Source organism: Daphnia pulex, chromosome 7, assembly GCF_021134715.1.
Source record: "Daphnia pulex isolate KAP4 chromosome 7, ASM2113471v1".
Taxonomy (NCBI): domain Eukaryota; kingdom Metazoa; phylum Arthropoda; class Branchiopoda; order Diplostraca; family Daphniidae; genus Daphnia; species Daphnia pulex.
Genome location: NC_060023.1, coordinates 888,142 through 899,218, shown reverse-complemented (window position 1 = coordinate 899,218; position 11,077 = coordinate 888,142). Strand labels below are relative to the sequence as shown.

Genomic DNA, 11,077 nt, shown 5'->3' with positions numbered 1-11,077 from the left:
CTTGCCTTCAATTGCTCGACAAATTTTTTATGTTGGCGGAAATTTTTGCAGACGATTATTATCAGATTGGCGAATGGCGAGTCATAAAAAATCGGATCAAATAGTTCTTAATACTGAGAATGTTATCCCCTATACCGTAAAAGGAATTAACAATACAAATCTAACTAAGGAATATGACAATTAAACTTACGGATGGTAGAGCAATGAGGCAATCTAGACTATCTAGAAGTTGGGAGTCCATTAATAGTGAATGTCTGCATGTTACAACAGTAGCAAAAGTCAAGACCTTAAACTGATCACATGTCAAGCTCTGCTGCTCTGCTGTGTCGATTTAATTTTCTGCAGCTACTTGGCTTGAGCTATCACCACTTCAGAGAATGAGATCTTTTTCGTGTGGTACAGAACTGTGGAGTTGATAAACTCTTTGTGAGTACCAGTTGAAACTCGGCAGCAATGACTTGACATTCAGTAGCTAGTTGAACCCATTATAGTTGTCAAGTAAAAACCTGGGCTGGAAACAGAAAGATTTTGTGAAATCGGAAAACAAACTTTAATCGAGGGAAATACTTACTTGAATCACTGCATAAACTAGTCATGTACTTGTAAAGGAAAATCAGGAGGTTCTGTTTCACGATTTCAAAACCTGCACTCCTGATTGCAAACTGTTACATCATCAACCTTAAATTTTTTTGTGGTCAGCAAGCTTAGTTCCTCCTTCCGATTCTGATTTAAGAAACTAAATATACAGTCAGCATATCTTTGAGGAGTGGATTTCTTGGTCTATTTTACCTACTGAGTACTGACATCAAATGGCCATTAAACATAACAATTTCTGAAACTTTATGAACGAGTCCTTCTTTGTATAAATTCTAGTAATTGTAATCTGAATTCTAGTTTAATATACAAATGTTGTCTAATACGATTCTACCGCTTTATTAACGCAGTGTTTAATCTAAGACTAAGAGCCAAAAGCGTGGATAACCGGATGGCGCCAACCAAGAAACTAGCAGTTGAAAAAAATATCCCGTGAGACTGTGACATCATTGCCACATTGCCATTCAATTCCAATTATGATTTCAAGGTGGGCGTGGCGCGTGGGCCTTTTTTCAAATTTTCCAATAAAATGAATTGTCAAAACGTTTTTCTGCCATTTTAAACAAATAAACTAATCCTACAAGTAAAAAAACAACAAGTTCGTACAGAATCCTATTTAACCTTTCGTCATACTTTTTAATTCAACCTTACAATACTACCAGGGCACCTTGGTTTGAACTGGGGAAATTTCGATCTGCAGTCGAATCTCCACTGAGCTATACCCCCACATATCTTTGAATTGATATGTACCCAAACCTAACAAATAAGCTATGGTATCCTGATACATGTTCTGATCGCGTGACAAATTGGCCCCGAAACGGTGCCCAGAGATTTCGACACGTCCATCAGGAGGAAACCGGAGGAAACGAGGCGATAAATATGGCAAAGAAAGAGCCGGCGGATATCAGTCCTGTGAAACATAAAAATGTTGATAAAGATAACGATGGGTTATTCGTTAGTTTCTTATCGTTGTCAAACCGACAAAGGCGTTCTACTGACAGCAATGAAACCGCTAGAAATTTTTATAGTTACGTGACATTGTGACAGATTCGCAGGTCTTTGTCATCAATTCCAAATCTGTGCGTCTATGTGCCTTTTACAAGTATTCGGCAAAGAACAATCTAAAAAATGCAGTCTGAACTATATTATAGCGTAACATAAATCGTCTCATATCGTCATCGAGGCATATTTATAACCCCGGATGTCCGATTATGATATTGAGTCCTTAGTTTATTACGTTGAGTTTAATTGCGGGAAAAAACTTGCGCCGATGTAGAACAACCTTGACAAAATTCACGTTGTCTCATCAGTTAGATAATCAACACGTTTTCACGCTGGCTAATAAACCATAAGCCAGCATTCGTTTCGAGTATAAATTGGGCTGGCAGGACAAGCTAAAGGCATCAGATCCTTTATCAACTTTCTACACCGAACGTTCAACTTCAAACATTCAACATGGCCATCCGCGTCGCCACTCTCTGCTGCTTCCTCTTGCTCGTTGCGCTGGCAACGAGTGCCAAGGTATTTTCTATTAAACGTCATCAAAGATATCTCAGGTGAAAAATTATTATTGCATAATCATTTTTTATTAGATTCCGCCTAAGAAGGGACATCATTTCAATCAGTCCTCTAGCAAAGAGCAGGACAAGAGTTCGTCCAGCAGCGAACGTGATTCAAGCGAAGAAGTTAAACTACCGGTGAAACGTACCACCAAGGCGAAGCCAACAACCACCACCACCACCACAACTGCTCCGACAACTATTCAAGAGATTACCACCAGGCCTACTACCCCAGATACTACCCCAACAACCGAAAAGTCGCTGTTGGATTTCTGCTATTGGGTGGCAGATGGGAATTACGTCAATCCGTATGATTGCAAGACTTTCATCAGCTGCTCCAATCAAATCACTTTCATTATGGTAATAATTGCACTTCTATTATTATTCCTAATTTCAAAATTATGTTATGTGATTATATAACATCTCTTTATTTTGTTGTCTATGCAACTAATGCAGAACTGCCCGGCTAATTTGGTTTACAACCAACAGCTCAACTGGTGCGACTACAGCCACAATGTACCCGGCTGTATGTGAAGGAATCCTGATGGTGTTCCTGCAATTAATCTAAACGTTATTACCAATATTCTATTCCCATGACATAATAATTACGACCAAAGTCGTTGCCGTTATTTAGAAACAAGAAATTTTGAATATTGCCAACATTAGCGCAGTAAATACACACACAGTTCACCAAGTACCAAATTTCACAAGTGTAATTAATTAATGTTTTAGGTAGCCAAGATTAAAAATTGCCTGAAAAATTAATAAGCTACAATTGCATAAGAATATTTTCCTAGTTTCAATTATAACCGTTAAAGAAAATCCTTTCAATCTAGTCAAAAGTTCATGGACATTTTACCGGTTCTTGCTCTGAATTGGTGACTAAAATCGCCGATGTTTTTAAAATAAGGCGCGGCTGCATCAAAATGCCATCAGAATGCCATTAACAGTCCCACCGGCTATATGTTCGTCTGACATCTGCAATTACCATGAAAAAAAAACAAGTTGCCCGTCTGCCAGCAGTTCCGCTCCGTATAAAAGCTGGGCACTTGTTGGTTTGCTCCTGGGCTCTCAATTCCATCAAACTGGGTCACACTATAAAAGCGCTAAAACAGAAATTGAATTTTCGGCGGAGTTTGCTTACAACTGACCGGGAATTGTGTTTTTCTTTCTCGAATATTATAAAACCAGTATTCCAAGGTTATTTAAAAATAACTGAAACGACAGCGCCAGGAACCGTTGTCCACTTGGACATTTGGAGCAACTGGAACGAGCTGCGATACGCCCTACGGCTTCTTCATCGTTCAAACCTGTTTTATTCCCGGGATTGATCGTCTCTCTACTGGGCGCAGGCCAATGTTATAATCGAGTCCGAGATCACATGAGCAGCGTCGGTCAAAAATTGAATTTATTAACGTTTAACAATTTGCGGATTAAATTATTGTTCCTAGGCAGTTTTGATTTGCACTTTTCATTAATAAATAATAACACTTGAGCAATGAACTTACGGCGGTGGTAAAAGGGCCATGACTTGATCGTACAGCTTTTCCTTGACATCCGTCCCCTGTTGGCATGAATAGTATTGGTTGAATACATTTTTAAAATTTAAGCTATATTATATGGGAAAACTCCAAAGTCAAGTGTAACATTTTTGGTGGCTATTATTCTTACCCATATGAAATCGAGGTGATTGTATTCTGAAATTCGGGTGGATCCCTTCATGTTTTTAAGTTGAGTCAGTAGCCAGTCCACATCCTAATTATAGCGCACAACCAAACGGATGGTAATGAGATTTTTTGGTGGAAAAGAAATAACAAATTTACCATTGGTGTGACAATGGTGTCATTTCCTCCCGAAAACACGTAAATCTGTTTGGACGATTTTCATACGGCTGGTTAATTTTAAAACAAAAAGTAAAATTAACAAAACAATAATATACCGGAGCTGTAATTTGGTCTAGATGGTATTCCATCGGTCTGGTTGATCCGTAGCGCATAATGTTCTCTCGAGGCCCATAATCGTAGGCTTGAAATGTCACCCCTGGGCAAAGAAAATTCATCAAGTCAAAGTTCTTCGTTAGTTTTCCCGTCTGAGTAATTTTACCTGCGTGGAAATTTTGAGCAAATTGAGCGATGACGGGCACCGACGTCCCTTGGAAAACATTGACAATCATCAATGGCACTACAGTCTTCATTCCATGAATCAGAAGGAAATTTCAATTTTCACTATCTATTCATTCGAAATTTGTTAGTGAGTCTCTGACTTACAGGGTCGAAATTGTTGCTGGGATTCGGCCCAGAAAATGCGCGTAATATGTCCGCGCAACGGTTGGCCAGGGTGTAAGTCTTACCGCACAGGGAATTGAAGAAACGATCGCCAAAGCCTTGGCTGTCCAGCCACCCCCAAGTCCCTACCATCTGGAGGTAAGTCTAAATAATAAGAGTTACAAAAGATGAATCAATTGTCACTCGCGACAGCTGCCCAAATTAGTAGAACGATTCTATTTTCTTACCTGGATGATTCGATCCAGCGGAGCTAACATGCGATAGATGGCGTTGGTGAAATGAGCAAAGGAAGAAAGCGGTGCCAGGGCAACCTGCGTCATCAATCTTGAGAAATCAGATTATTAGAATTAAGTATGCTTGTATAAACTACTATACCATGATGTCAATTTTAGAGTTGAGCTCCGGATGTTTGACCATGGCGATGAAGAACGTTCCGCATCCCAGCGAATGTCCTATGTATGATAATTTCGATTGGCCAGTTGTTTTCAAGATGTAATTGATGACGGCCGGCAGGTCGTAATTGCCGATTTCATCCCAGCTGTGATTCAACATCAATAAATTGTCAACAATTGGTTTTAGCAGCAATAGATTTTGTTTAAAGTTTCTCACCTGAATCTCCAAAATTCGGTTTCATCGGGATTGAGGGTGACGTGTCTCCTGGAATACCTGTTGCCCCGGAAATTACCGATCCATACGTCGTACGATTTATCGGCCAGTAAAAATGCTAAGAAATGTAATTCAGGATGAAATGCGTTTTTAAAAAATTTGCACGGGAAATTCAAATTGATTTTAAAAATATTTACGAAGGGAGCGCTTGGAAGGATTGACGAGCCAAGTGCCGGAAGACTCAAGGACCCCGTGCTGAAGGAAAACCGCCTTCTTGGGTCCGCCAGACAATTGAGCTGGAATGCGGTGAATTTCCAAAATGTACCTGATTAAATGTTGACATGCATTTCTTTAGTAACAATCGCTAAAAGAGATAAGTCAGAAAAAATTTAAGAACCCGTCATCTGTAGTGATGTGATGAACTTCGACTGGGTAGCCCCGGCTCCTGATCACTTCCGGCTGAAATTTGAGAATCAGATATTAAGAATTAAAACCGGTGTAGTAAATACGGGTGTAGTAATTTTATTTACGGGTGTGTAGAACACTTCCGGGTTCTTTGGTAGTCGATCAAAGAGTCTGACAGATTGCTTCTGAGCTTTCCTCCGCCAACTTTTGAGTACCGATCGAGCGGAATAAAATCGATTGAGACTGCGGTGATTTTTCTCAATGGAACTGCAGCCACTCAGGAAGATTGCAATTAAAGATAACCAACAGTAGAAGAACTCGATTGGCCGCCTTAAAATCATGGCGACACTTTCAAACTTGTCCAACAACTGACGTAATAATGACCTAATCCTCACCATACACGACCCAAACTGCAATTGAAATCAACCCAACATGAGGAAAAAGGTCAAACACTATCACAGCCAGAGTCAGAAACCTACTGGCAATTTTGCGACTAGTTGGATCGATGTTATAGCCCCTCGCACGTATGTATAAGCGTTTGATACGAGAAACCTGTTTTGACATGACGTGAGAATTCTAAAAAAAAAAAAAAAAAAAAGGTTGCGTACATACGCCATCAGCGGCTGGGCGACTAGGAAATCTCCATGTGCGGCGGGGGGAACCGTTACATCCTCATGTTATAAAAACAGAAGAAACCCTTTTTTCGCTTCTGTACATGGCGCCGCTGTATCTTGAACCCAGTGATTTTATTTGGCAGCAGAGTGGATCGGGTCAAGTTTATGCCAAACTATTCACGACCTTGAACTCCTGAAATTCAAATAATTCATTCAAAGAAAATTACCATATTTAAGGCAATTGAAATTAACTGGTTAATTAAAAATGCCTGTGATTGTATGTAATGATCGAGTAGGGAGGTACTTACAAAAAAAGACTGAGTCATCCACCGAGTATAACCTGTTGAACGAGGTTTTTTCGTCAGAAGATTTTCACCTTGAGATTGATGGCTGTTTGCGCGCTGTAAGTTCTCTTTGATATTTAAACCTGTGAATGAAACACCCAAAATAACAGACAGAATTAATAAAAATCGTGACTGTTGTGAGGCCACACACACACACAATAAAGTACTATAGACATATTATTCTTAGCCGGAGGAAGACCGGTTTTACTTATCGGATGTGCACAGCACAGACTGGCACGGATTTCATTCCAACAAAAAACAAAACGTACATCAGTTCTTACGTGAATTCGGAAACCGCAAAGATTCAAACATTTCTTTATCTAGCGCTGCGCTACCATTAAGAAATAATTTTGATTTTGAAATCTAGTCAACTAGTTTTCTTTCTGCTCTGTTCCTCATATTTTATTATTTTTTCATAACCGGAATGCTGGCTCGAAAACATCTGCGTTAAACTTTGTCTGGCGTTCACTGTGACATTGGTTTGACTGACCATTTTGAGTATATGTGATTCCCTCTATGATCAAGTTTTATTTTGTGTGTGGGTTACCTATACAACCAGCCTTTCTCACCTTCCTGTTCGATGGTCATCTTTCTTGTTGGTTGAACTCATATGCATAATCGGCCGTTCTTAGTCTTGCGGGTAAGGAACGGGTTCCTTTGGGTACTCGTTTGTGTCAAGCGATGAATTGCCGATTGACCCATCATCGAGCTTGGCTCTTACCTATTTAGTTTTCTATTTTTACAAAGACCTATTCTTTTTTCACCATCAGACAGCAGCCCATGTTTTACCGTTAACTAAAATGACTTTTTTGTTTCTTTTAAAAATCAAGGAGAGGTTAAGATCCGTACACCCGCAGCTTGAAACGCCAAAACCTCGGGACATTTTGATCGATTGTTCCGATGAGTACAACCTCAGCTGGCCGAGCAAAATATTCTCCTAACAGCAACCAACATCTTTTTGAAAAACATCCAAGAGTCAGTTCCAAGCCCTTGTTAGCCATTCCTTCCATCCTTAAATATTTCTGAAGAATTTTGATCAATTCATTTGATAACAGAAATTATGAAAAACTTTTAATTAAAAATGCAATGTATACAGGTGTTGTTAGTGCTATGCAAGCTTGATGAATAAATTACCTGACATGTTATTTTATGGATAGCATTTTGCACAGAAGACGAATCAAAGTTTCGCTTGAGCTTATGGTGGCGGTAAAAGGGCCATGACTTGATCGTACAATTTTTCTTTGACATCCGTCCCCTGTTGGCATAAACATTCGTTGAATAGATTTGTTATTTTAGCTCGAAATAAAGTTTAACTTTGTTTTTGTTCTTACCCATATGAAATCGCCGTGATTGTATTCTGGAATGCGGGTGGATCCCTTCATGTTTTTGAGTTGAGTCAGTAGCCAGTCAACATCCTAATTATAGCGCACAATCCAACGGTTAAAGTATCATTTAAGATTTGATTTAAAAAAGAAATGAATAATTAACTTACCAATGGCGTAACAATATGGTCATTTCCTCCCGAAAACACGTAAATCTGTTTTGACATCAAGCATATACCATAAAAAAAAGTAAAATTAACAAAACAATAATATACCGGAGCTGTAATTCGATCCAGGTGGTATTCCATCGGTCTGGTCGATCCGTAGCGCATAATGTTCCCTCGAGGCCCGTAATCGTAAGCTTGAAATGTCTCCCCTATTACGCAAAGAAAAATTCATCGAGTAAAAGTTCTTGGTTATTAGTTTTCCACCTGAAGGATTATTTTACCTGCTTGGAAATTTTGCGCAAATTGGGCGATGACAGGAACCGACGTCCCGTGGAAAGCATTTGCAATCATCCCTGGCACTGCAGTCTTCATTCCATGAATCAGAAGGAAATTTAAATTTTCACTATCTATTCATTCGAAATTTGTTGGTGAGTCTCTGACTTACAGGGTCGAAATTGTTGCTGGGATTCGGCCCAGAAAATGCGCGTATCAAGTCCGCGCAACGGTTGGCCAGGGTGTAAGTCTTCCCGCACAGGGAATTGAATAAGCGATCGCCTGAGCCTTGGCTGTCCAGCCAACCCCAAGTCCCTACCATCTGGAGGTAAGTCTGAATAATAAGAGTTACAAAAGATGAATCAATTGTCACTCGCGACAGCTGCCCAATTTAGTAGAACGATTCTATTTTCTTACCTGGATGATTCGATCCAGCGGAGCTAAAAAGCGAAAAAGGGGGGTAGTGAAATGAGCAAAGGAAGAAAGCGGTGCCAGGGCAACCTGCGTCATCAAGTTTGAGAAGTTAGATTATTAGAATTAAGTATACTAAGATAACCTACTATACCATGATGTCAATTTTAGAGTTGAGCTCCGGATGTTTGACCATGGCGATGAAGAACGTTCCGCATCCCAGAGAATGTCCTATGTAAGATAATTTCGATTGGCCAGTTGTTTTCAAAATGTAATTGATGACGGCCGGCAGGTCGTAATTGCCGATTTCATCCCAACTGTGATTCAACATCAAATTATCAACAATTGGTTTTAGCAGCAATAGATTTTGTTTAAAGTTTCTCACCTGAATCTCCAAAATTCGGTTTCATCGGGATTGAGGGTGACGTGTCTCCTGGAATACCTATTACCACGGAAATTACCGATCCACACGTCATACGATTTATCGGCCAGTAAAAATGCTAAGAAATGTATACAGGATGGAATGCGTTTTAAAAATTTTGCCCGGGAAATTAAAATTGATTTTGAAAATATTTACGAAGGGAGCGCTTGGAAGGATTGACGAGCCAAGTGCCGGAAGACTCAAGGACTCCGTGCTGAAGGAAAACCGCTTTCTTGGGTCCGCCAGACGATTGGGCCGGAATGCGGTGAATTTCCAAAATGTACCTGATTAAATGTTGACATGCATTTTGTTAATAACAATCGCTAAAAGAGATAAGTCAGAAAAAATTTAAGGACCCATCATCTGTTGTGATATGGTGAACCTCGACTGGGTAGCCCCGGTTCCTGATCACTTCTGGCTGAAATTTGAGAATAAGATATTAAGAATTAAAAACGGTACGTATGAAATTAGGAAATAGTATTTTATTAACGGGTGTGTAGAAGACTTCCTGATTCTTTGGTAGTCGATCGAATAGTCTGGCTGATTGCTCCTGAGCTTTCCTCCGCCAACTTTTGAGGATCGATCGTGCGGAATAAAATTGATTGAGACCGCGGTGATTTTTCTCAATGGAACTGCAGGTACTCGGGTAGATTGCAATAAAAGATAGCCAACAGTAGAAGAACTCGATTGGCCGCCTTAAAATCATGACGACACTTTCCGAAACTTGTCCAACAACTGACGTAAAACAGCTGACCCAATCCTCACCATATACGACCCAAACTGCGATTGAAATCAACCGAAATCAACCCAACATGAGAAAAAGGTCAAATACTATCACAGCCAGAGCCAGAAACCTACTGGCAATTTTGCGACTAGTTGGATCAATGTTATAGCCCCTCGCATGTTTGTATAAGCGTTTTATAGACGAGAAACCTGTTTTGACACGACGTGAGAGTTCTACAAAATAATGTTGCGTACATACGCCATCAGCGGCTGGGCGACTAGGAAAATCTCCATGTGCGGCGGTGCTGGCAACCGTTATATATCCTTCATCATTCCGCTTTCTGTTGGAAGTTTTTCTCGCTTCTGAACATGGCGCCGCTGTATCTTGAACCAAATAATTTTATTCGGCAGCAGAGTTAGTATATTAGATCGGGTCACGCTTATGCCAAACTATTTACGACCTTGAAAACCTAAAATTCTTATCATTCATTCAAAGAAAATGACCATATTTAAGGCAGTTGAATCGGTTAATTAAAAATGTTTGTGATTCTATGTAAGGATTGAGTAGGGAGGTACTTACAAAGACGATGAGTTATCCACGAGAGATTTTCACGCTGAGATTGATGACTTTTAGCGCTGTAAGTTCTCACCTGTGAATGTTGCACCCAAAATAACAGAAAAAATTAATAAAAACGTGACTGCTGTGAGGCCACACCCACACAATAAAGTACTATAGACATATTATTCTTAGCCGGAGGAAGACCGGTTTTACTTATCGGATGTGCACACAGACTGGCACGGAATTCATTCTGACAACAAAAAACAAAACGTTTATGTTAGTACGCGTACGTGAATTTGAAGACCGCAAACATTGCTTTATCTAGCACTGCGCTACCATCTAGAAATATCTTTTATTTCGTGATCCAGTTAACTATTTTTCTTTCTGTTCAATTCCCTTTTATTTTCATAACCGGAATGCTGGGTCAAAAATTTCTGCGTTAAACTTGGCTGTCGTTCGACGGACCATTTTGAGAATTAGACCCGTCATTTTCTCTCTATGATCAAGTTTTTTTTTTGTGTGTGTGGGTAACCTATACAACCAGCCTTTCACGCCTTCCTGTTCGACGGTCATCTTTCTTTTGGGCTGAACTAATTTGCATAATAGGCCGTTCTTTTATACTTACGAACGAGTTCCTTTGGATACTTGTTTATGTGTCCGGTGACGAGTTGCCGATTGACCGATCATCGAGCTTGGCTCTTACCTATTTAGTTTTCTATTTTTAAAATGTTTCAGCACCTATTTGTTTTTCACCATCAGCAACAAACATCTTTTTTTGAAAAACGTCCAAGAGT

General features: G+C 39.8%; 2 protein-coding genes and 1 long non-coding RNA gene across 6 annotated transcripts; 1 reads left to right on the top strand and 2 right to left on the bottom strand.

Moving 5' to 3' along the window:
• Positions 1 to 5: 5 nt before the first annotated feature.
• Positions 6 to 946, bottom strand: LOC124196980. The gene is made up of 4 exons (XR_006875910.1): positions 790 to 946; positions 572 to 736; positions 191 to 511; positions 6 to 129 (listed from the first exon to the last, which is right to left on the bottom strand). It is a non-coding gene; the product is annotated as an uncharacterized LOC124196980 (long non-coding RNA).
• Positions 947 to 1,984: 1,038 nt separating this feature from the next.
• LOC124196978 (chondroitin proteoglycan 1-like) lies at positions 1,985 to 2,688 on the top strand. The gene is made up of 3 exons (XM_046592237.1): positions 1,985 to 2,115; positions 2,187 to 2,513; positions 2,610 to 2,688. Exons 1-3 carry the CDS (start codon positions 2,050 to 2,052, stop codon positions 2,685 to 2,687), a joined length of 471 nt encoding a protein of 156 aa, XP_046448193.1. The 5' UTR covers positions 1,985 to 2,049; the 3' UTR covers position 2,688.
• Positions 2,689 to 3,543: 855 nt separating this feature from the next.
• Positions 3,544 to 10,374, bottom strand: LOC124196976 (gastric triacylglycerol lipase-like). Of its 4 annotated transcripts, XR_006875906.1 has the most exons (14): positions 9,492 to 10,374; positions 9,358 to 9,419; positions 9,158 to 9,285; positions 8,966 to 9,080; positions 8,735 to 8,897; positions 8,587 to 8,670; positions 8,342 to 8,503; positions 8,178 to 8,262; positions 8,005 to 8,105; positions 7,900 to 7,944; positions 7,739 to 7,822; positions 7,542 to 7,662; positions 6,372 to 6,490; positions 6,035 to 6,256 (listed from the first exon to the last, which is right to left on the bottom strand). XR_006875906.1 is itself a non-coding variant. In XM_046592229.1 (12 exons), the coding sequence occupies exons 1-12, from the start codon at positions 9,705 to 9,707 to the stop codon at positions 3,658 to 3,660; spliced, it is 1,305 nt and encodes a 434-aa protein (XP_046448185.1). In that variant the 5' UTR covers positions 9,708 to 10,365; the 3' UTR covers positions 3,544 to 3,657. The 4 variants fall into 4 exon arrangements, 3 of the variants coding, with proteins under 3 accessions (XP_046448185.1, XP_046448184.1, XP_046448186.1); XM_046592229.1 differs by lacking the exons at positions 6,035 to 6,256; positions 6,372 to 6,490; positions 7,542 to 7,662; ... (8 more) ...; positions 9,158 to 9,285; positions 9,358 to 9,419 and adding exons at positions 3,544 to 3,717; positions 3,825 to 3,908; positions 3,977 to 4,021; ... (6 more) ...; positions 5,242 to 5,369; positions 5,442 to 5,503 and having other exon boundaries at positions 9,492 to 10,365; XM_046592228.1 differs by lacking the exons at positions 6,035 to 6,256; positions 6,372 to 6,490; positions 7,542 to 7,662; ... (9 more) ...; positions 9,358 to 9,419; positions 9,492 to 10,374 and adding exons at positions 3,544 to 3,717; positions 3,825 to 3,908; positions 3,977 to 4,021; ... (7 more) ...; positions 5,442 to 5,503; positions 5,575 to 5,986.
• Between the last annotated feature and the right edge of the window lie 703 nt (positions 10,375 to 11,077).